A 26,248-nucleotide genomic window follows, 5' to 3' on the forward strand; every position below is an offset into this window, starting at 1 on the left:
TAATTTTAATAAACCACAGATTACTTCATCTTAATACAATTTAATGTGAATGGCCAAAATGCAATAAACGTTTTTAGATGCCCTGGAATTGAAAATGATCTTGTTTATATTCCAAACCCATAAGATTTTAAAACTTTTCCATCGCAAGTTCCTGAATGAGCCTTACGGTCGACTGAGTATCCAGAATCAATAGTAGATAAATTATACGCACTATGACACTCAAATAGGTTGGACTCGATGTATCTGAACTTTGACTTAATAAAGAATACTAAACACTTAATTAAAATGAGAAGTAGCTTTATTTCATTAATTAGAAATATAAAATTAAAAACTAAATGTTCAATATTCAAAATAATATTCAAACTAAATACGATTTAAACGTCATTCCTCATGAGTTATTGTTGCTCAATCATAAGAATCTTCTGTTGTTTTATAAGTGATAAAATTATCATATGAATATAATATAATATTATACCAACTGAGAATTAACGCTTACATGGAACATTTGTAATTTGATTTTGAATAATAATTTGTCATTGTAAAATAAGTGAAAAAGTATGAATTATTGTAGAGACAAATGTACATTTGGAAACCGTAAGCATAATATTATAAATATAATGATCTAATTGTTTTTTTAATAGACTTCTTTGTGATTTTTTTGTTAGTTCAATTTTTTTCGAGACAATTTATCTCAGACTTTTTTCATAGAGTTAAACTTTGGTAATATATGTAGGTACGTAAATTTACATAAATATATAAACATAAGTAACCATAAAAATATGTTTTGCAGGTGGCAGGCACTTTTCGTAATAAGAATTTCTCTAACATTAAACATCACTTTTACCCAAATAATTTTACTTTCACTCAAAATATTATCCGAAAAATAAACAAACTTCATCAAACATGGTTTTCTTAGTTGAACTTGCAATTAACTTTTAATAGTTAACATGTTTAAATCGTTAAAATATATTACGTTACAATACAATTAATGAAGTTTAAAACCACTTTTATAATAATTATACACCCTATGAAATATAAAATGTTTAGCAATTATCACACGTGAATTAAAAGTAAGATACAATTTTCCTGGTGGGTCACTTGGGTATAAGTATTATAAATATTTTATCATTTGAAACAATTATAAGTAATTTCATTTTAACAAAAACTATTCTGAGTGGATCCAGTTTACATGAAAATTCTTGGAACTATTCATTATAAATTGATTCTATGAACAAAATTATTGTGATTTATAGTATTTAATAAGTGTTCTATTAATCTAATAAAATACTTCTCTTGATGTGACTACGTAAGCCATACATGTGACTATGGGAAGGGGAGGGGTATGCACTAAGGTACTTGCTTTACCCGTAAATTAAATATGAATATTACAGGGTGGTCGTAAATATTATTAAATTTTATCTAATAAAAATACCCGTAAAAATTAGTAGATAAAATGCACTCTTTAGTCTTTACAGTCGGTCGTAATTCAAAATACCGCTACTGATCATAAATATTTTGTCTCGATCGCCTTATGACTAACTTACGATTGAATCAAATAATGTTTGACTTTGATTCACGAAATGTAATATTATTCTTAGTATATTATGATTTCCAGCCAACCATCAGAATATGAACTAAAACATTGAAGTATGCGGAACGCCAATAAAATCAAAAATATTCTCCAATAAAAACACAAAATGTCAAAATATGCAAATATGATATATTAATATGTGTTTCAAATTTTAGTTATTTCATCAACAACGTTGTAATTTGTCTTTTGTACTTACTTAGTTTATAATAAAATCAACCAAAACAAATATGCAAACGTTTGAATAAGTCCTTACTCAAGTTATCACTCATCCCTAATTACACTTCAAAGGTACTAAAGTTTTGAAGTTAAAATGTACTATATGAACGAAATATAACGTTCCGCTTATTCATTGACTAAATTCACTTATACAAATTTGTGTAGAACCGTATGACACCAATAAATCTTAATAGACATTACATTCGACATTAATTAGTAATTAGGTACATATTATGTTTATAACAGAATTAGTGCTGAAAACTAGGAAAATAAATAATTTCAAGATTCATTAGTCCCCCAGTGCACACTGATCGTGATCCTGAAAATTGATAGGTAAAGAATTTTGGATTTCCTTGCCCTAAATGTCTTTTGTCTGGCCAGACCTATGGTCCTCCTGTGATTTTTAAATAATTTATCTAGCTATTATCAGTTTTTAATACATAAATAGCGGTCTAAATTGGCTAATCCACTATCACAGAGTTCAGAGTCTGGTACAACTTGTTACGGGACAAATACACACTACTAAAACGGCCATTCCCATGGTCAACATATATTATCATATGGAAGGAGACATGAGACTTTTGACAGATATATGGATTCTGCCGATGTAAAATAACACCATTATAACCAAGTGACCGTCGGAACGAGAGTAGTTGGGCTTGCCTAACCAAACGGCGGTCAGCCAATAAGAAACCGGAATACAGTGGTGAACGGATATATATTATACTGGTGCGTTCCCCAATGTATTTCACAAGGCATGGTGTACAAACTCCTAACCTTAAACGTACCAATCCAACTCATTAATCTGATAAAGGGCTTCTTATCAGATCGAACCTTTGCAGTTAAATTATCATCATTTACATCGTCCCCCAGGAATATCAAAGCCGGTGTCACACAAGGTTCCTGCCTGTCCCCACTACTATTCAGTATATACATCAATGACTTACCAACGAATCCCGGGATCAAAATTAACCTCTTCGCAGATGACACAATGTTTTTCTACTCCAGTATGAGTAAAAACTACGCTATGGAAAAAATTCAATCTCAATTAAACAGATCGATTTCCTGGTTGGAGAGATGGAGGATATCGATCAACCCTAAGAAGACAGTCGCAATACTATTCGGTGATAAAACGCCAAAAGACTTGAAAGAGCTCCGCGTAAACAATCACCCAGTACCCTGGAGCCAACAGGTTAAATATTTGGGAATAACCTAGACTCCAGACTAACGTTCCATAAACACGTCTTGGCCATCCAAAAAAAGACCAGGCAAATCAGGGCTACACTTTACCCCTTATTGAACTCTCGAAGTCACCTCTCTCTCCGTCAGAGATTAACACTATACAAATTATACATTATACCAAACCTAACATACGCAGGACCAGCTTGGGGTGCTCTTATCTCAAAACGAGACTAGAGACATCTCGAGGCGGTTCAAAATATATCATTAAGAACAGCGCCACCTTGGTATATAAGAAGTAATATAATCAGGAATTCGTCAAACATCGATTCCCTCCGAAATCAAGTAATCAGGGCATCTAAAATTATGTTCACAAAGCAAAGATCTCAAAACACCAGTACATCAGATTCATCGGTCGTTCCAAAGCCACTATCCAGTGGAAAAGGAAGAGACCTGAAAATTTAATATAATACTCTCCACCTCACCTTTTACTCCGTGGATGGGTACACCCCGAAACTCGTGCTAAATGGGAAAAAATTCCCCTCATCCAATGCAATGCAATGCAAAAAAAAATTTATTTCACTTCAATTCAAACCTTCAAACAGGTTTTTACCCCCCTGTAAAACCATTTTACTCCCCTTTCCAACAATTTAACCGGGGGGGGTTAAATATATCCTAGTATATTTTTACCGGGGTAAAATATAATAGGTTAATTTTATCCCCGGTAAAGTTATCCTGGGATAATTTTACCCACGGAGGTAAAAATGTTTGAGGGTATTAGAAGCCTGTGACACCGGCTCCAACAACGCCGAAGCTGAACCCATCCCGGCCGACGGCTAATACCCTCTAATGTTTGGCTTTGAAATATTATATTACACAACATTAGTATGCCCATTGGAGCTTATAGACATGTGAAATCAGAATGCCATGTTTTACCTGGCGGAATTCGGTAAAATTATTATTTATTGTGTTTATACAGGTACTGTTGTGAATAACGTAGATAAACCTACGTGTTTGATCACGTGTCTCGCAATTGATCGCCGTACAGTTAAAAAAAAATGAATCATTTTATCAAATAAAATCACTTGACGCAGCGGCGGTATCAACGGTCACCCGGTGTTGACATATTTTAACGTTTTTAAGTACAGCTAATACATATTGTATGCTAATCGTATAGGCAATTGGACACAGATAATAATACAATTTGGAGTCGACAGCTCATGACGGTCCATTTACTCACTGAAAACTCGAAATGATAATATACCTACTGTATGCAATATTCACGTATAAAAATGTAATTTATGCTGTATTATTTAAACATTTAAACATTATCGATTTAGTAATATACAAAGTATAAAATGTATTGTTTATATATATTGTACATGACGTTGCTTATATAATTTGTCTTTATACTTCACTGAATACTGTTATGAATTTAAATGCGGAAATGCGGAAATTAAATTATTAATATATAAAAAAAATAATTAATCTAACTAAACCATAAAAAAAAATAACCTGTAAACTTGATCTATGCTAAAACTTTATTATTAAATTACTTTATACTGCCCCAATTTACAAGTATGACTATTTTTTTTTAAATTTGATTAAAAGTAGGTAGGTAGTAGTAGTTAAAAAAATGTACGTCATATTTTATACATTAACATTTCACAAAATGTATACTGTTTTTCTAAATTGTCTGGAATAATAATATATTCGGGAAATTGTTCATGAATTAAGAGGTATATTATGTTTGGTTCTATAATTGTGACAGCTAGTATATACACACTAATTAATATTATAGTTAGTACTGTACACTAATGCTATATAGTATATTATAGTATACTACAATGATAGTTTATTTCATACAAATCATCATATAGTATAATATCGTTAAATGCAATATAAATTATAATATGTAATTTTATATAATATAGTTAAAATGGAAGATAAATACAAAGGGAAGACCTAAAAACGTTATTTGAAAAAAATATTAAATTAATATTTATCATATTCCCATATTACCTACCGGTCTTTATCGTACAGCATTTCTCCTCTGGTTACTTATTAATTATTTTAAAAACCGTGCTTTATTTTTTCTCCCCTTTTTGCCGCTCTTACAATTCTACATAGAACGTATTTAATACTTCCTTATATTATATTCTGCACTTCCGCCGAACTATTAAAACTCGTAATACGTTTTTCAATTAAGTACTACGACGGAACGACAACGACACGGGATGGGTGTGACAGTGTAAGCGTTCACTACGTCCACGACGGATAGCGTAGAGGGAAACTGATAAACACTTACTGATGTTTGCTCGCAACTGCAGTGTGGTCTATGGGAAACGCAATTTTCTGAGGTTTTACTTTTATTTTTTTTTATATAACCTACACGATTCCAAAAGATAACAGTGCGTCAAACAATAACTATGACCTTTTATATCAAAAATACAATATCACAGAAAATACTGTTTATGTTGATTATATTTTTCAGATTCTGGGAAGTGCGCTGAATGTATTGGGTGTGAAATGATGTGTGTTTTATTTATTTCTTTATGTCCGTCATCACGTTTTAGATCAGACAATTTACATCAATCTTAAAGATTGAGGGTGGTTTCTGGTGAAACATTTTATCTATTTGGTACTTTATAGGGATGAAGAATAATCATTTCCAGTAGGTAGGTAGGTACATACTTTTTAAAATAATTAAGAAAAACTAACCAAAAATAGAGAAAGAAAACTCTATATATTTTAATTTCTAATACTTAGAGTTAAAGATTTAATACAAGGTTCTTCATGATTATTTTCTTATAGTAATTCAAAAATGTCAAAAATACATATTTGCAATTAATTTGTATAAGCCGTTTGAAATTTAAATTTTTACGAAATTGTATACTTAAACGAATATTAATGATTTAAATTTATCTTGATGCAATTCAAAAAATATTAATCTTAGAGACTTTAGATATTCCACCATTACTTAAATCAATATTTTGCACAATGCAATTTGGAAATTATTTAATCTAATTTTACGCTATTATATAAGTAACTACGAAAGTATTGACTTATGATTACTTTTACTTTTAAGTAACCTAATAATTATTATGTATAAATGTATAGTATAATATTGTAATATATCCGAGGATTTTGGCAAAAATTAGTTCAACCTTATTGTTAATTGAAAAATGAATTATTCATAGTAATTATAAAAAGTATATCTTCTGTTAATACTGAATGTGACTGGTCTTCAACCTCATTCAATTGAATTTCCATTATTTATGCTCTTTAGACGCTCTTTGGATAAGGGCATCTTCCCGACCGCATAGAAAACCAGTTCAGTTACGCCTGTTTTTAAATCTGACGACCACTCTCTTGTTTCCAACTATAGGCCTATATCCATACTACCACACATGGCCAAACTGTTTGAATCAATTGTATATTCTTGTGTTAAAAAGAACCTGAACCATATAATAGTTGACGATTAACATGGTTTTCGACCAGGTAAATCTACAGTCACCAACAGCCTAGTTTTTACAACGTATATTTTAGAAAGCTTTAGAAATCTGGTTGCCAAGTTGATACAGTGTTCTGAACTAGCCCGACTCGGTATTGGTAACCCCTTGCTTTCCTGGCTCCAGTCGTATCTTAGTTCCAGAATGGAGTATGTTAAAGTTCACGGTGCCTCCTCCAATTTGTCAACTATTTCTTCAGGAGTTCCCCTAGGGGGACATCTAAGTCCACTTCTATTCATTATCCTCATTAACACTATCAATAATTATCTTTCCCCCTCTAAAGTCCTTTTGTTTTCTGATGATTTCAAAATGTATCTTAAAATCTCTTTTCTCTCTGACTACTTCCAATCACAATCTGATCTAGACTCCTTCTGCAAGTGGACCTAACGTATTGGTCTAACACTAAATCTTAAGAAATGCCACCTTGTGAGCTTTAGTAGGAAGCGTGTTCCCCTTATCTACCCGTACTCTCTAAATGGCTCTCCACTTGAACGCGTATTCAGTGTTAAAGATCTTGGGTTCTACCTTACCCCTACTCTTTTATTTGATAATCATATTAATACAACTATTGGTAGAGCTCTAAAAGTACTTGGTTTTATGAAGCGCAACACTAGACTATTTACGTCCATCCCTTGCCTTCGTTCCCTCTGCTATTTTAGAATATAGGGCATAGTTGTGTGGCCACCATATTTGGCTAGGGACTAATTACGTATTAAACGGATTCAAAACCGACTTCTTTCCTACGCTGCTTATATCCTTCATATTTATCACCCTCATCACGACTACACTTCTATTAGCTCATCCTTAAATATTCCTACTCTATTCTCTCGCCGTCTTGATGCAGACATCCACTTAATCTCATATTTACTAAATGGCTCTATTGATGCCCACGATCTTCTTTCTTCTATTTCTTTTCGTATTCTTGTCTACCCACCTAGACACCACTCCTTATATTACGTCCCTTCTCACTGTACAAAATACGATTCAGGCCCGATTCGTCGACACTCAATTTGCTGACTACTCGTTTCGCCGACGCGGAAACCGGTCTCCGGTAAAAATGGAAAAAGTTCTAATTCGCCAAACATAATTTCATAAAATATAAAAATAATTTTTAGTGGAAATCTACAATGTTACAATCTACATTCAACATTTTGATAAAACTATAGGTACTATGATAATTGATATTATTGGTATTTGTCAGTTGATAGTTAGTAATTATTGCATCGTCAGTTATTTAAGAATGTAATGTCATGGTTTATAGTAAATTCTGAGCGTGATGGCCAACTTTTAGTTGTAGATAATTGTATACACCGAATTGATAAAAAAAAAAACCAATAAACAAAGCTTGACCTCATAGCACAAAAAACTACAGTCAGCCACATAATATGACAACTAAATATAGAAAATTAGAAGAAAGGTTATAATTTGCAAAAGAAAGGTAAAGCGTTAATGACATATAATAATAAATTGTTTTCTAATAAAGTTTTAAAATATAATTTTAGGCTGCAAAATGGTACGATTTGTGTTTTGGAATACTTGAACGCAATAATGTTTCATTTTCATTTAGAAAACAGAAGCACATAAAGTTATAAGGTTAAGCTATAGTTGATAGTTGACTTGAACAATGTTCATGATTTAAACAAATACAATTTAAAACAGTAAAAAAAAATATATTTTTAAGTAAAATATGTAATTAATTTTGAATTAAATATAATGTGTGCGTGTGTCAGATGTCGGAAAATCAGGTGTCGGCAAATCGGGTGTCAGCAAAATAGTATGTCGGCGAATTGATTTGTCGGCCAATCGGTACGTCACGCAAAATACAACCATAACCATCCCATACATAGAATACTTCGCCTCCTTAACACCACCTAAAACTATTATTTCATGTATACTAACACTATTTCTTATCTTAGTTTTATTAACACACTTTACCATTTGATACCGCTGTATATAAATAACAACTAGAATGCTGTAATATTTTCTAGTTTTTTCTTTTCTTCTACGATTTGTATAGATTGTTTTTATGTATAACATGTATGTTATTGAATTTATATATTATTGACTTTGTAATTGCCGATTTGCGTTAATTAATTAAATTAAATTATTATAATTTAAAAATATATTTAGAAATAGAGTCTGGCACACTAACTCCGCTCAGAAATGATTTTTGTATGAAACGACTTATCATTGAATTAAAATGTATCACATCCGTTACACTGACCAGTGTTAGGACTTATCTAGATAAATTATCCAGATAATAATTTTTTTATCTTTTATCTTATCTAGATAAATAAATATAAGTTACCTAAGTATTTATTTTAGATAAAAAATTTAAGTTATCTAGATAAATTTACAAGATAAATTTTTTGGAGAAAATTAGCTAGATCTGTTCGAAAATGTTTTATTTTTATTCTCACTATCTAAGGCACAATTTGTACGTAAAATAACATCCAGGGCTAAAAATATATGACGTTATTCTGAAAAGACTATAAATTATTCCTATTTAGTACTTATTACTTATTAGTAATTAATATTCTGTATTCGGTTAATAATATATAATATAATATACTAATTAATTTATGTAATTAGCCTATATTAGTATATTACTGTCGCAACAAATATGTCAAATTCCCAGAATTTTATAAATATTTTTAAACTATGATTAAAATACGAATAATAGAACAGGCAAGTTATAACCACCGCCGTCCCAAACAAAATTCTATAGAGTATAATATTATTCATTGAGAAATAAGGATAAACCAGCGGTCTATTCTTTCCGTGTTTGCAATGCGTCTGAAATTAATGACAATATTGATAAGTGTGACAAGCAATACATGAGATGCTATTTATATATTTCGGGTTTTATGTTTTATATTATAAATCTATGGACTATAAACAATCTCTAAACCAATTTTAATTGCACATGATTTATAATAATAATAAACATTATTTCGTATACACAAATACACAATACTCGTAAATATCTTTTCAATGTTGTTAATTAATAATAATAGTAATAGTACGTGACACGAAAAGTGGCCGGTGACCCCACCACCAGCCCGGCAAGAACGGCCGTTAGCCATAGGTTTTCTTGTGTGTGTATTATTTTGTGTACTTACATGATGGTATATATATTTTTTTTAATTAGTTGTTCTAATTATAATTTCTAAAACTATCTGTTATTTAAATATTTAGATAATTATCTAGATAAAATATTTTTATGTTTTATCTTTTTGTTAGATGAATTTGATTTGTTTATCTTTTATCTGTATCTTAGATAAAATTTACTGTTGTTGTCTTTATTTTTATCTAGATGATTTTTTTGTTATCTGTTCTTAACACTGTCACTGACCTACCAAATTATAAAGTACAATCAAAGTGTAAAACACAGCTAGTTTCTCAATTTAAATTTATTAAATTAGAATTGGACCATCATAACATTATATTTATATCATTAGTACAAGAATAACAAAAATAATATAATTTACTGAATTTCATAGTTTTGTTTATGAATATATTGATACTAACATATTATCTAAAATAATAACCTAGATTGGTATTTTAGTGACAATAGTATAATTAAAAACAAAACGAAATTGATTTTATTTGCACATTATTTATAGGCAATTTATTATTTTATAGTATTCACAAAACGAGAAATAGATTCAGAGAACTCCTAACTATCAGTTTACTGTAGGGTTAGTATATCGTATTACAAACTACATTTACGTATAAATAAACATGTTACATGATACCTAACATTAACACGATTATGGTGTATTCATTTCAGATTCTGAGCGGAGCGAAGAATATTATATTGGTTTTAGTGTTTTACAATGATGTGTGCACAACCATCATTTAGAGCCTTTTGGAGCAGTAAATAATAATAGGTACGCATTAATCTTCAACTCTGAAGGTAGTTTCTGATTGAAAACTGTATCTGGTTTGACTGGGATGTAATGAAACCGTAAATATAATTCGATTTTAAGGAGTCAAAAGCAAAAAATTCCATGAATTTTTTTTAAATACCTAATCTGAAAACATAGAAAAGAATTCAGAAAAATGGGAATATTTACGCAACACCGGATTTTAAATAAATCGATTTTTGTTTTTTGTTGTGATTCTGGGAGTAACTTTAGAGACTTAAAATATATGATAAAATATTTAATTTAATGCACTATGTGAATGCTTACTTTTATAAGCAATAAATATTTTAGTATTAAGTATATAATTTATTTTTAAATAATAATTATTATATACATTTTCACAAATGATTTGAATTGTTATAGAATTATTAATTGCAAACTATCTAGACTCCAAATAAAATATGGTTTATTTTTATTACTATTGACAAACTCAAACATTACTTTTCAAAAATAATTTTGCTAGTGATTGTTTTCCTACAAAACTAATAAAAGACTTGAGGCGTTCTACTAATGCAATGTGTTTTGGTTTTGAACCGCGGGATGAAAATATCTCAACTGATGATATCCGTTGATATTCTATACACTGAGCAAGTTTGTTCAATAATATCTATAAGTGTGTGTGTGTGTGTGTGTGTGTGTGTGTGTGTGTGTGTGCGCATGTGTGTATAGACTCAACTCTTGGAATATACTTAGGAACCGATGTATAACAGTGAATTGAGTTATTTAATATTTTTCAAGTTATTAATTATTATTACTATACTAAAATTGTCAATTTAATATATTTACCGATAGTAAATTATGTATTCATGTATTCAATGTATGCACATTTGTCTGTTTGGATTGCTCCATGTAATTATGGTATTCTTTTTTCTTGGTTGATAATATCACATCTGATATTTATTTACATTTCAAATGCAGAACAACCACCAAACATTTACGTACCGTGGTAACTGTATTTATGTGTAATGCGCATCATGACACTGCCACAAGCAATATCCTAGGTATGCATAATTTTTCCCGCGGGAGTTATAATATACAAATTATGTCTTGTAAAATAATATTTAATATAATCTAATAATCGCTTTAGATTAAGGAAAACGTTTATAAACTGTCAATATTCTTCACTGACAGCTAAAATAGAATTATTATGATCTCGAATAAACATTTTTAACCTTTAGAACCCAAAGTTATCATTTAATATAATATAATGAGTAATTTGTTAGTATTTCATAGATCCGTTTACATCACAAATTCGCAGATATAATTCGCGGAATAAGGATCATGACAAAGTTTTATGAATAATGTTATAGTTTTATGAATAAAGTTAAGTTATATTGCATTATATTAGTTTAATTTTTTATCATACAAGCCAAATATTTAATAAACGTAGTAATATATTTAAAATATATAGATAACATGTTTATTTATTTTGGCTTAGGTATAATGACTGAATCGCGTGGAAAGTATAAAGAAAAATACAAATATCTGAATAAAATCATTAAAATTGAACCATAAGCACACAACTCTACATTTCAATAATAAAAAAGTTTAACTGCTCCTTTCAAAATTGTTGGGATTATTAATTAAAAAGTTTTTAATTTTCATTTGTTTATTTTCTTGAGCTGTAATTTCATTCCCAGACAAATATATACAATTATGTATTGTCTTTTTTTTTATTAATATCAAACAAAATGCATAAGGTTTCATTTGAACATGATAATGAATTCATTAATTTGGCATATAAAACAATTCATATTATACATCTATTGTTTAAAATTAGGAAAAAAACTGTACTTCACGTCATCGTCTTGGTTTTTCGAGTTTTTCATGCATTCAATATTGAAATACTATACCTATCCAATTGAAAAAACATCTTAAAGGATGTAATAAACTACTAAAGCTCTTTAGTTCCCAAATCCATGGTTCATATATTATCAAGCAGTAACCTAAATTGAAGACACCTACAGGCGTATATACCCGTTTAGTTTCAATCCCATGATTGCAGGTTAACACAAAATTTGATTCAGAATTAGATACTGACATTGAGATTGTTTTCACAACACTTGTTGTTCAATTATAAAGACACCGTGTGGTCATAAAACGCACACAAAGTTGACTCGATTAAATTTGAACGAAATCTTATAAATCGTTAAGCTAATAACGACGTCATACTTGGTATGATTATGACCTATATTTTTAACATTTACATATAGCATTATCGTTTGTCTACATTGGAAACTGCCAGTATTAATGAAAATTAAAAATAGTTTGGGATACTGCATTTTTATAGAAAAATGTACTGTTGTTGATGTAATTGGATGAAAATATGTAATAATTGTAATATTGTGATTGTTTTGTAATAATTGTGTATAAACTGTATGAATCAGATCAATACATTTTCAGTGAATATCATAAAAATTGCAAGTATAATGAAAATCAATTTCTTAAAAAAAATTCTATCTACTTTAAATCTAAGTCTAAATATTTGTTGTTTCATCATTTTAGCTAGTTCGTATACAGTATATTATACTGTTTAACAGTATTCATATTTAAAGCTCAGTGCAGATGTTACAAAACCGTAAAAAAAAATATTAGTTCAGAGCAGTGGTCTAATCACTCGACGTTAGTGAATACGAAACTAGTCAGTTTCAAATATTCACATATCGAACAAAATCGCACATAAGCTGAATTTTTATTTAATCTTGGAAAGGAAAAAAATGTTTTTAGTACGTACATCGTTTCACCGTATAATATTTAGATTTATTTCAATCCACCGCATAGAAAACAACAAGTGCAACAAAAAAATAGTTATTCAATTCGAAACGATAAATCAAAAAAACCGTCAACACTGCTATTTCAATACAAGCGAACTGCTTACACAATAAACTGGCCAGTGCGTGTTTAATATAAGTTTTCTGCTTTTACTTTTGTAGGGTTTACCTAACACTTTTTTTTCTAGGAACACAATTTAATTATTTGCTGAAAGTTTTTTCCGTTTATTTTTTAGATTTCAAATAGATCCAAAAAGCTAATGGTAAAACCACAAACTATAGTGTAATGAGCCAAAAATCTCAAAAAGTTCCATAAAACACTGCAGTCTGCAACCGACACACTTAAAATTGTTATCCAAATACAACTATTTATACTCAATATATTATGTGGTAATCAAATACAACGTCGAATTAAATTATAGGTACATCAGCCGATCTTTTGTCAGTAAATGCATATAGGTAACTAACTTTTATAAACAATAATGATAGTAGAATTTTTGTTACAGATAAATAAAAGGTGTTCCGATATGAATGATAAAAAAATGAACAATTCTTCCTATTTAACTGTTCAGTAAGACAGTTGAAAAACAAATTTGGAAATTTATTACTTACGTATTCAACTAAAATTTAATTTATTGCGTGTAAATTAACACTTATGTATGTAGGTTATAAAATATTCATCTTATTACTGCAACAAGTTATGAGAAAAATAATACTTGCTTGATTAATTTATTATTTTATACCGAAAATTAAAAATTTGATTGTTTTAATATCGTTATTATCTTTATTTCCGTTCACAATTTTTATTCATCGCCAATTTTAGCCACATTACAAGTTAGATTGACATAGTCAAAATTCCACCAAAACTTAATACTTTTATACTTTAGATACTAAGTGGACCGAGAAATGTAGGTACCTACAATTGGTTTTACAATGATATATTTTTATTTTTTTGGACCTCTATAACGTTTTAAAGCATATAATTTTCTCTAATCTTCAATTTTAAAGGTAATTTCTGGTAGCATTTTTATCCATCTAATACTTTAGGGTTAAAATTTCCAATATACTTTTCAAATAATTTGGAACAAGCAATAAACAGAACAATAATAAAAAACAGGAATCCTTACGCAACACTTATTTTTGACAAAATAAAATTTGGTTAAAACTGACCATTTTTGTCTTACTATTTACTTGATACCAATCAACATAATATTATTATGTATTGAATTTCATCCTAAAATTTTTTTTTATTGGGTAACCCGCGGCAACATATGCCATTGGGTGTGGGGGAGGGCACTGTAGATTTTTAAATTGGGTAGGTTGGTACACGTGTGTGTTGTGTTTTGGCAGAATTTCTAATGGGGCACCCGTAGGTTTCTGCCGTGCCCCGGGTGGGGGGATGGTGGCACTTGTTATCCGGACACCGTGACTTGTCCGAAGAAAAATGCTGCCCACGGCCGAGGTATCGTACTCGGGTCGGCTGCGTCGCAGCCGACGCCTTAGTCCGCGCGGTCACTCCGTCCCCCCCCCCCCCATCCTATAATTAGGTACCTACAATAAAATGCATAATTTACGAAACAATTAAAAATACTTTTACCAATATTTTTTTTTTTAATAATATATGTAAGTAAATTAAGTATATTGTGAAAGTGAATAACTTGATTTATCATTTCTTTAATATTCTTCTATAAATTATTCTTGATATTGATTCAATACCAATTATGAAATAATACTCAACAATTATGTTTATCTAATAGACTCCGTGATTCTCTTGTGTGTATTTCATGTACAATTATTTGTAAAATGTTAAATGTTAATTTTATTTACTTGATGAAATTCCTATGGTAGTAGTTGAATATAAGAAAATTTCCTTCAACTGATAGAAGTTATTTCCATTAAACCAATTATATTTAAAATATATTATGGTAACCACTTTGAGTTTTACGACAACCAATAGCATAATAATATATTTATATATATAATAAATAATATTCACTTATTTTACGAATCAATAGGTACCATTTAATTTATGCAAATAAATTAGATTTGTACACTGACTTTATGTCATTATGTATGATTCATTTATATTGCAGGTATACAAACATAATATGCTTACGTCGTACTATATAGTGGACACTCCATACATTACGTGCCCTCGCTCGTATCTTAAATAATCAAAATATATAAAAGCACAAAACAAGTATGCGTATAATTGTTGTGTGCCTTGATTTTTTCGTATCTCTCCAATCGCGTAACCATTCGATCCGAATTTAATAAATTAAATTTTATGCAGCTCTTTGGCGTAACACAATCAAATCAGTTAGTTACTTGTTTAGTGGTGAAAACATGCTTGATGACGTCAAATCCGTAGTAGTTCGGCAATCGTGCACCTGAAATCTGTATCTTATTGTCACGAGACGGATCTCGTAGTTCGTACAGACACATTCCCAGCAAACGCCATGAAAAAAAACGCTCATTTTACTACTAATTAATTCACACCAAGTAAATTGTAAATTATTTACACATTTGCCGTGAAACGTGTATGACTGGAAGTGGGATACGGCGAAGTTTGAAATTCTCATCGATATTGCGTAGTAGGTACTGCGTTTGAAGTAAATAAGTAATAAGTATCCAGTATTTTTAATATTTCACAACCGTTCATGCTTTACACTCACATCGCACTATACGTATATGCATGGGCTTAAAAGGCTATATTGCAAGTAATTACATATAGATGGGAACTTGGTGGGCAAGACCCCCCCCCCCCCAAAAAAAAAAAAATTTATATTCTCATATCCACCCCAAGTATAATATACTGGATAGAATATTGTCCTCAATGAGGTGTATAGAATAGTAAGAGTATAATATTGCAAGACCATTTCTCAAATTTTACTATTGACAATACTGAAGGGTATAATATTGTCAATTTATTAGAGAACGAAGATTTATTAAAACTATATAATAGCTTAATTATTAGATAATGGGCAATGTGTATTAAAATAAAATTTTAATTGTTTGGTTAAAATATTAATGTATATTTATTATAACAACTTATAAGTATATAAACTTAGATAAATTTATTAGTAGAATGGAGTGGAGAATATTTTTGCATAGATTTATAAAAAAAAAAAATTATATGAAATTATAAAAAAAAATATATATATATCTTAGATATTATATGTAATCTATGTAACCTAAAATAGGTATTAGTCTATACATAATGTCTAAAGACATTCTTCCCATACCAATATGCGTATATTTTATGTACTTATTTATGAAAACGATGGTCGTTGATATTATGGGGTTTAAACACATGAATATTCACTACTATAAGGAATACCAGGTTACTGCAATCGCGTTTCGATTTCTAGACGGAAAACCCGATTTCATTTTTATTTTTATATCTTCCGTACACGAATTATACGTTTGCGTGACAATTGTATTCACGACGTAGTACGCTATTTGTTTTCAAAAAGTAGTTAGATTTTTTTTATTAATTTCCGCTTCCGTTTCATAAGAAATATATGAGATAGTTGTGTATAGTTATTCGAAAATGCACTCAATAAGATAATAACGAGTGTAACTACTATACATAATAACAGTATATTATCATATTATGTGACACACATTTAGTCGCACAATAATATTTTAAAAATAATTTACAACGCATGTTATTTCAAATAACCTTTCATATTTTTCGCTATGTATAGTATATCATATTGTAAATTTGTATGCATAATATATTAATATGATATGCGTGTATATTTTTATTGAGTTTACACAAATTTACATCTCAACACTGTTATGCTCTGACGTGTTAAGTATGATTGGAAACCACCAGGAACAGAAACTTTCAAACATTTGAATGAAAATGCCTCTGCAGTTAAATGAAATAGAACAATTGGCTGAATTTGAATACGACGCTGAAATATAAAACAAGCAGTAAGATTCGTTCATAAGCTACCGAAAAAATAAGCGTTGCCTTTTGATACCTCAAAGACAATAATATGATAATAATATGTGAGTATTTTAGAATTTAATTTCATACACATAATATTTATCGTCAGCAAATTTAAATGTATTAAATATTCAAGGAAACGTTCGAATATCACCCCTCAACAGTAAACATAATACAATATCATCCCCCTTAAAATTTAACTTTAAATTTTTAAATAAAATAAAAATAAGTTTTGATAATTTTCATGCCAATGGATTAATTACAATAATAGGTACCTATATAAAAATTATGTATTTATATTCATAATGTAATAATATAACATTACCTCAAAGTTATTCGACTTTTATTTTTGTATTAACTAATAATATAAGTAGGTAGTGCAACTTTCTTGATTTTATCCGTTAGAAATACAATTCTGAATAGGTACCACTTTAAAGTTGTTTAAACAAACTTATAAATATATATTTATAAAATTATATTATAATCTCTTAGTCATATTCATTTGTTTTTATAGGTATATCATTCACTTATTGTCCATAAATTCGTAATAATAGATATTTTTTTTTATTGAAAAATATATCAATATACCTTTTCATTACAGTCTACACCATAATATACAGCCATACTGTAGGTACTAATATATTTTTTACAAAACAACCAATGCAACTAAAAAATTACATCCATTTAGAGATAATTGTTTACAAAATATTGCTCTATATTATACTTTAATTGTAACTCTAATCATACTAATAAGTAATAGTTGAGACTTTTAAAATAATTTTATAAAATTATGTTTCTTTTTCAAAATAAGTCGAATAAAATTTTATATTTTCACTAATATAATTTAATTTTATGATATTGAATAAAATGATTCTGAAAAAATACCCGGAGCTCACGAATGACAATGACATAAGTGACATTGAAAAATGATTGCATACCGAAATTCAATTTGCAATCGCAATAATAATGGAAAGAACATATAAAGCGACTATAACTCCGTTTGGTGTGGTAGTGTGTCCCAGAGGGCAACCCTTTAGGGAAAGGTGGGAAGTATGATAGTGGGCGGAACTGTGGAGGGAATAACATTTCAACAAAACGCGAATCGGTCAAAAACAGGAAGTGAACTTCCGGTTTTGAAGGCGTCCGGAGTCCGTTGTTGGACTGTGAAATAATAAATCTTCTAAGGGTAAAACAAACTCATCCTCGTGCCAGGAAGTACGTGGTGTCGGCGTTGAAATGATATGAGTATAGGACATAAAATGTATAATGCAATAACCACACGACTTTTTTTACTTTTAGATTCTGAGCAGAGCGATGAATATATTGGTCTCACATAATACTTTTTTTTTGTGTGTGTCATTACGTTTTGGAACAGTAGTCATTCAGTAAAAATGTTTTAATATTCAACTTTGAGGGTGATTTCTGGTATCAAATCGGATGTGGTTGGTACATTTGTTTTTGTCTGTGTGAGGGGGAGTTGATCAATAGTATAGCTACTTTTCTAGCATAAATAATTTTTAGAATATTCTTAGAGATATTTTTTGATACGTAATTTTTAACTTTTATTTAGTATTTTTGATTAAAGTTGATAAAACATTTTTCAAGTCAAAAATTTTGGAAATTGAATACAAGGTTCCTGAAAACATTCTTTACACTTTACAGTAATTAAGTACATCGAAAATATTTATGCATATTTTTTTCATAAAATGTTTGATGTTCAAATTTGTATGATATTGTATAGTTATATCATAATAATCTTAGTTGTTTTTTAGTTATATTTATAAAACATTAATCGTAGGGACGTTAAACCTACAGATAATATTATATTACATACTCAATAGCTTTTTGTTTAAATATTTAGTCTTGTTTAAAAACTATCTGTACACCATTACGGTAAATAATAAATTATATGATATTATATTATATAATAACTATTACGACAAATGTTTCTGGCAAGAATTAGATTAACATACTATTACATATTATTAGAGAATACATTTCTTACCGTTATATAATATATATATTATATACTATATACCAGATACCTAGTATTAAAAAAATCATATTATATGATACACACATCAACAAATCACAACGTTTAATATTTATATAGGTAGGTTAGATAGGTGCATATCATATTATCCTATTGATATTATAATTATTAATCCTGTGTTTGTGTTACAGTATACTTGAGTAGTAATGAAAAATATATTGTAGGTATGACACGCATATTAACAAATTATATAACCTAGATTTAAAATTTAAAAAACTAGGTATTCAGCATAGTTTTTTTTTTTAATGCAAAATACTATCATCAGAGTCAAAATGTGAATTTTTTAATACAATTTTCATTATAATATAATTATTTTGTTTTATCAATCACGTAATCATTAATTTAATTTAAATTATAAAAAAAATTTTTTTTAAAGCCAAACATTTTGAATAAATACTGAATAACAAATTAACAACAATGATTATAAAAAATTATAAGCCAAACGTTAAAATTATTTCAATACCCATTTTCGACATTTTATTTAACGACCACCTTAATTAATTACATTTTTATTATTTCCGATATCTTTCAATTTTTTCTCTGGAAAAAAATTAATCTTGGATTTATATTAATGTATGATAATATATTAATTGAAATAAATGCAAAGTATTTTTAGTCAATCACAGTTGTGATTGTAAATAACGGAGATAAATAATGAAAAAGTCAAGTATAATTATACTAACCTTCTATTCGACGATTACAATCTTAAAAAAAACATACATTATAATGTTATATTACAGTAATTTCCGTAGGCTTTTGAATGTTTTTTTTAAAAATAATTTTATTAATTAAAAATGCAAACAATAAGTCATATTTTTACCAAATAAGTTATTTTTATTAATAAAGTAAAATTTGAAGACAACGTTGTTTATGGCTGAGAACATATTGTGTATCGTGTTTTTAAAGTTGGATTTATAATAAATTTTCTAATAACATATTAACATACTATATGTATCAAAAATTAATTAGAACATTACATTTCTTACCCAACACATAACTATAAAGCTCATACCATCCTTATCTACATTGAATCTAAATCAACAAAATAAAAACCTTGAACCGGTTTTTATAAAAACTATACCTATAGTTGGAAGAGGCTGTATATTATATACTTTAAAATTGAATTAAAGAATTTAAAAAAAAACCGTGTGTGTCAGTTCGCATGCCAGAAGTGAATACGAGAATGGTAGCGGTAGAAATTGTTTAACTGATCAATACAACACAAACTTAACATATAATATTAATATATCTTTAGATGTGTGGTAGCAACGTTGTTACGGTATACCATACTTAGTCGTATTTAACCGTACAAATGTGGTTATTACCGTACACCTGATTACACGTAGCAGTAACTGCGAACTACCGTAGCCCACCTCCTTGCCAGAGTCACAGCATTTATATAGTACAGAGCACCAAACAAGGGGTACGGGACACTTAAATCACAGACAATATATTTATTTTTATATAACCTGTGATAAATACATGGTACATATTATTATGGCTCGTCCATGTATATATTATCATCTATGAGTATGGAAGTCAACAGTCTATATTATAAAAAAAAATATGGCTAAAAATTTACGTCGGCAACGGTTGTCAAAGCGCGTTAATAACGCGAGGATTTGATAAAGCGTAGGGAGGTCCGCTGTCGCCTATGAAGTATTCACTTCAAAAATAAAACGTGAATTAATTTAAGTTTTGAAAAACTATTTCAACAGTTACCTACTATATGTTGTGTTATTATTTGTAACTAGTTGAATTATAATAATTCCCTTTGTTGAAATATAATGTAAATAGACTTTATTTTATAATGGGGTTTTTTTTTTAATGTGTAGAGGTCTTAAGAAATTATTGTTTTATGTTTGAACAACTTGGACTTTTGCCAAAAGTAGACACATGATAAACTATTTCATTTACTACATTCCAAATGTAATTGTTTTTGTTTTCCTTGTATGATATATTATATACATGTAAACGCAACTAAAAGTTTTAGACAAACATGATTATACATGATTAAATAATTATCTGCCTCAAATTTTAAATCTAAAAAAGATAAATTGTATCTCATGTACATCGGTTGGATAAAGAAATTTGGTCCTTCGATCTATTTTATGGGATGCACAAGTTACAATCTTCAGAAATATTTGTTACTAATTTTAATAATAAATTGAAGATACATTTAAAAAAAAATATTCATCAATTTTAAACACCAAATGTGCATGTATAGTGCGATTATAATCTGAATTAAACAAAACAAAAAATTATAAACAAACATCTACGAATGCTATTCAAATTAAGTTACGAATAAAATCAGAATTTCAATGAGGCATTTCTCTTGGATGCTGAATTTCGATGAAACACGATTGGGCCACGTTCCGATTTAGATACATTACAATTTTCAAAAACAATCATTAAACGCTTAACAATTTATAGAGAAAAAAAAAACTTAATTTTTTTAAAAAAGGGGTTTGAATCATCATTTGCAGCGGGACACTTCTAAAATAATATAAAATCAAAGTATTTAAAAGTATGGCCTTAAGTTTAGTATACCTACGTATAAGTTCCAATAATTGGAATTTTAATAAATTGGAGTGACCGAGTAAGCTACCTGGTGAAATAACCTGTACCTATATTTAATTAATTTCGAAAATATATTAAGACGATATTATTAAAGTGTACTTATTTATTATGTCCCAATAAAAGTGATAATTAATTATTTATTTTCTATAATACATATACTAAAGTACACAGTACGAAGAAAATTGACTTTTTTTATTAGAATGAATTTTAAGTACCTACTCACTTACAAACAGATGAAAAAAGAAACGTCAATATATTTTATTTTTTAGTCTTCAAAGTTTCCAATAAAGATTTAAGATACATAATAAATTTCTCGTTTGGAATACTTTTTTTCATTCACAAATTAAAACATAATATTGAAATAATAGGTATGTTAAAAATTAAAATCGATGTTTGAAATAATTATGCATATCTGTGTGATTCTGGATTTCATATACGATCACAAACAATTCAACAGAAATATTTTATATCGACTGCTTTTAGTCCATCATGAACCGTATAACCTATATGTTAAAACATATAAGTGAATAGCAATTATGTATGTACTATGAAGTACCTAATATTTCAGTATGATGTATTTTGTTTAGTTATTTGTAATTTATTCATCAGAAACAATATAAATTTCAGTTGATGATAAAATGTATTGGAATAAAATAACCTTATACTGGTATAACATAGGTACCTAAAGTGTTTATTTAAAAAATGCAAATTTCAGATAAAAAAAAACGATATTCACGAGTAGCATCAGATTTTTATTGTTAATTAATTTCCATGTATTATTATTTATTAATGATATTGACTTTTAAAAATATAAACCAAAATTGTTTAAACTGAGAGATTGTTGTAAATGTTTTAAATAATATTTTAATATTATACTCGGAAAGTTTAAAGGTAAACTGTTTTTTTACATTTTTTCTTTAAGTTGAAATGCATATTGTATACAATTCAACAAGTCTAGTTAGAAGTTTAAACATAGAGATTTAATTAATTGTATACATTTTGATTTTAATTTTCATGGATTGTTATATGTATGTCATATATTTAAAATATTTCGACCAAAATTTAAAAGAAAAAAATAAATAAGTATTACATTTATTTTACAATAATTATTTATTTATTTAATGTTTGTTGTAAGTAGATACTCAAACTAATTTTTTGTATATTTAAAAAAAAAATGGTACTTTCCGGTAAGTTCCAACAACAATACGTACAATTTATAAAATAAGCAAGTACTAGAACTTAGTATAGTTGATTTAATTTCTATCATTTTTGTATCATTTCAAAAAATTAAATCGTGATACGTCATGATACATCATTAAATTTAAACTACATTATTGTTTAATTGGTATTTTACAATATGCTGAACACTTAATAGTTCTTCGTAACATTTATTTTAAATCACCTACCATTTTGATTTTATTTGTAATATGAATAATATGAGATTCCAGTTTTAAAACGTACCTATTTGATCTACATGTGGATATAATATACCTATGCAGTATGTAGGTTTAATGTGTCGTCATTTTACAATAAATTATTCAAGCTTTTTGAACCTGCAGTAGAGTATAATAATAAATAAATAATTAAAATTTGCAAAGATGATAGTTATTGTTTGTTTTTTAAAAGTTTAAAATTCTCATTTGGATTCTATATAGGTACTCTTAAAATATATGACTGCTGGATACAGAGGTCAGTTAGTCATTCACATAGTTACATTATTTCGCTCACCTCATAATAATTATCCTACTATTACCTCCAATACTTGATAAGACTACTGAACAAATTACTAATAAGAATCGATATCCAATCATTAAATTTGCCTACTTAAAAATTGAAACTTTTGAAGAATTCGTTTAAAAATGCCAACAATTATAAATATTTTGACTGTAATTTTAAACAATATCAATTCAGAATATACATAGTATGTTATTCTACCATTTAATTTATTGATGTACACTAATAGCCAAATTGAATAATTATACAGATATACAGTTATCTTTAATATTTTCGTTAATTCATTATTTATTTGATTTATACTGAGTTTTATTTATTAATTAACTTATGTTAAGTTAAAATAATTATAAAAATAGAAATTTTAACTAAATAATTATTAAAAAAAGATAATCATTTTTAATGTACAATTGTTTTTCAAAAAACAAAAAAATTTATTTTAGAAAACTTCATTAACTATTATTTTAATATCCAATACATATTATAACAGTCAAGTTTTTTTCTTAAATAAAGACATTTCGCATTGCGTATAATGTTTCATTTTAAGAACTGATCAATTTAATTATATATAGTTAAAAACTAACAGTGATTACTTAACAGATAAATATATTGTTTTAAAAACTGTTTATTTTGTATATTATGTATTAAGGTTTTAAAAAAAATATATAAATTATAAAAACGTATTGAGGGTAAAAGTTTGACAAAGAGCTATACATAATGTTATGTGTGTGGTATTTCAAGTATTTGGTACACATCTTTTGGACGTTCGGCGTATTTAAGTAGACTCGTGAACCATATTCCACTTAAAACCCGATATTTTGGACTAAGGGATTGGTCTCAAGAATAAAACTATAAGCTGTGCGAACAACAACAACAATAATTATTACTGTACAAGAAATCGGTATCGTACCTGTGGCGACGATGACGAGATAAACGACGACGACCAACAGCTTGGACCACATGGCGCCGCACGCAATGATCGCGACTGTACAACCGGCTGACGGCAACTGAGGACGCATCCGCGGTTGTGTGCCGATTGGCGGCGCAAACGATACTACCGGCAGAGCACGCGTGCTGTTAGGCCCAACGCTGCCGTTGCCGTCGCCTCCACCGCCACCGCCGCCGACTCATAATATCGTACCTACAACAATATCTGCCGAGCACCTTTGTCCGGAAATGGAATTATTTTCCAGATTCATCCACTCATTGTGTTTAACGCCTTTATAATCAAATTCGCCCGCACACGTGACTTTTAATACGATAGTAAGTTTCTTGACATTTTTTTTAATCCACTGACAAACGATGTTATTATGGAGAAGATCGAAGTGTAAAGACGTGTAAAGCACTTCTCATTAGTACTTATTAATTCCTAATTAGTTAGGTATATATATAATATATATCGATGAAATGGATAAATTATAAATACAGATGACCGATGCAAATGGATTTTAATAGTATGGGTATATTATTATTTCTTGTTAAACATTTATATTTTATAGACAGATCTTTTTATTCTATATTTTGTATTGATTTTAGAATGATAATTTGTGTTTTTTTTAATGTACTATGTGTACACAGTTTATAGTAGAAAAATGCTTTGACATTAACTTTGAAGGTGGTTTTTGCCTTTTGGAAGAAAATTGAAACTAGTTGGAATTCCTGGGAGGTCAAAATTGAAAATTCCCAGTATTTTGAAATTAATCAGGAAAAAAAGGTAAAACGGTAATCTAATCCAGTTTCTTTTTTTAAGTATTGGAATTCAACAAAAAATAACCGTAGGTGCTTGAAGTTTACACAAATTATGTATACTACCTACCTTTTTTTTATCATGATGTAATTGATATAATTTATATACCTATGAACTACCTATGAACGATTGAAATTTTAGAAATTTTAATTTATTTTTTGATAATATGTCCATACAATTTTTAAAGCCAAAAAGAGCTGGATAATTTAATACAAGATTTCCCTTGAGCTTCTCTTACAGTAATTAAAAATATCAAAAATATTATATATAGTCTCATATTTTTGGTTTGCATATAAATTCGGATGCTGTTAAAGCGTTACTCAATTTTAAGCTGATATAGGCAGAATAGCTTTATTAGCCTAAATGACAAAATATAATACAATACAGAAAATTATATCCATTCATAATAACTATTCTATTATCTGTAACCTATTGCAACTCTATTTATATACAAAAAATATTAAAATTTTGTGAGCCGAAACAAAATTTATATGGTAGCCATCTTATATTGACCTTCATGGGTTGAAAATAAAGATACAAAGTACAACCCCCCCCCCCCACCAAGTCACATGGAGTCTATTGAGTATTGAAATAACTTTTATTGCTAATAGTTAAGTAATTTTTAAGTCTCTATCGGACAAGGAAAGAAATATTAATTTACAAACACATATACGATATATATATAATATATAGATAGATATAATTTAAATATAATTTAAATAAAAAATACTATATTGCACGATCTATATTTTTTTATACAGTTAGCCAAGGCTTGAAAGTTAAAACCGTTATTAAAATTGTCGGTTAATCTCCCAAATCTCCGGGTAATTACCGGTTTCAAGCCCTGTAATTAGCATGATATTTTAGATTGTTGTTAATGGGAATTAAGTCATTCATTGAAGATTCTTACATCTGTGATATTAGATTCTGAGCGGAGCGAAAGAATGTATTAGTTTTACAATGATGTGTTTTTTTTTATTC

The 26,248-nt window shown here is 28.5% G+C and overlaps 1 protein-coding gene across 1 annotated transcript in view; it reads right to left on the reverse strand.

The window, feature by feature from the left end:
- LOC132934381 (uncharacterized) overlaps positions 1-24,559 on the reverse strand; it is a 459,785-nt gene extending 435,226 nt beyond the window's left edge. The window contains exon 1 of the mRNA XM_061000694.1: positions 24,431-24,559. Within this exon, the coding sequence (XP_060856677.1) occupies positions 24,431-24,539 (109 nt within the window). The 5' untranslated portion in view covers positions 24,540-24,559. The remainder of the gene's footprint in view (positions 1-24,430) is intronic.
- Positions 24,560-26,248: the final 1,689 nt, after the last annotated feature.

The sequence above is a fragment of the Metopolophium dirhodum genome, chromosome 1, assembly GCF_019925205.1.
Source record: "Metopolophium dirhodum isolate CAU chromosome 1, ASM1992520v1, whole genome shotgun sequence".
Classification (NCBI taxonomy): domain Eukaryota; kingdom Metazoa; phylum Arthropoda; class Insecta; order Hemiptera; family Aphididae; genus Metopolophium; species Metopolophium dirhodum.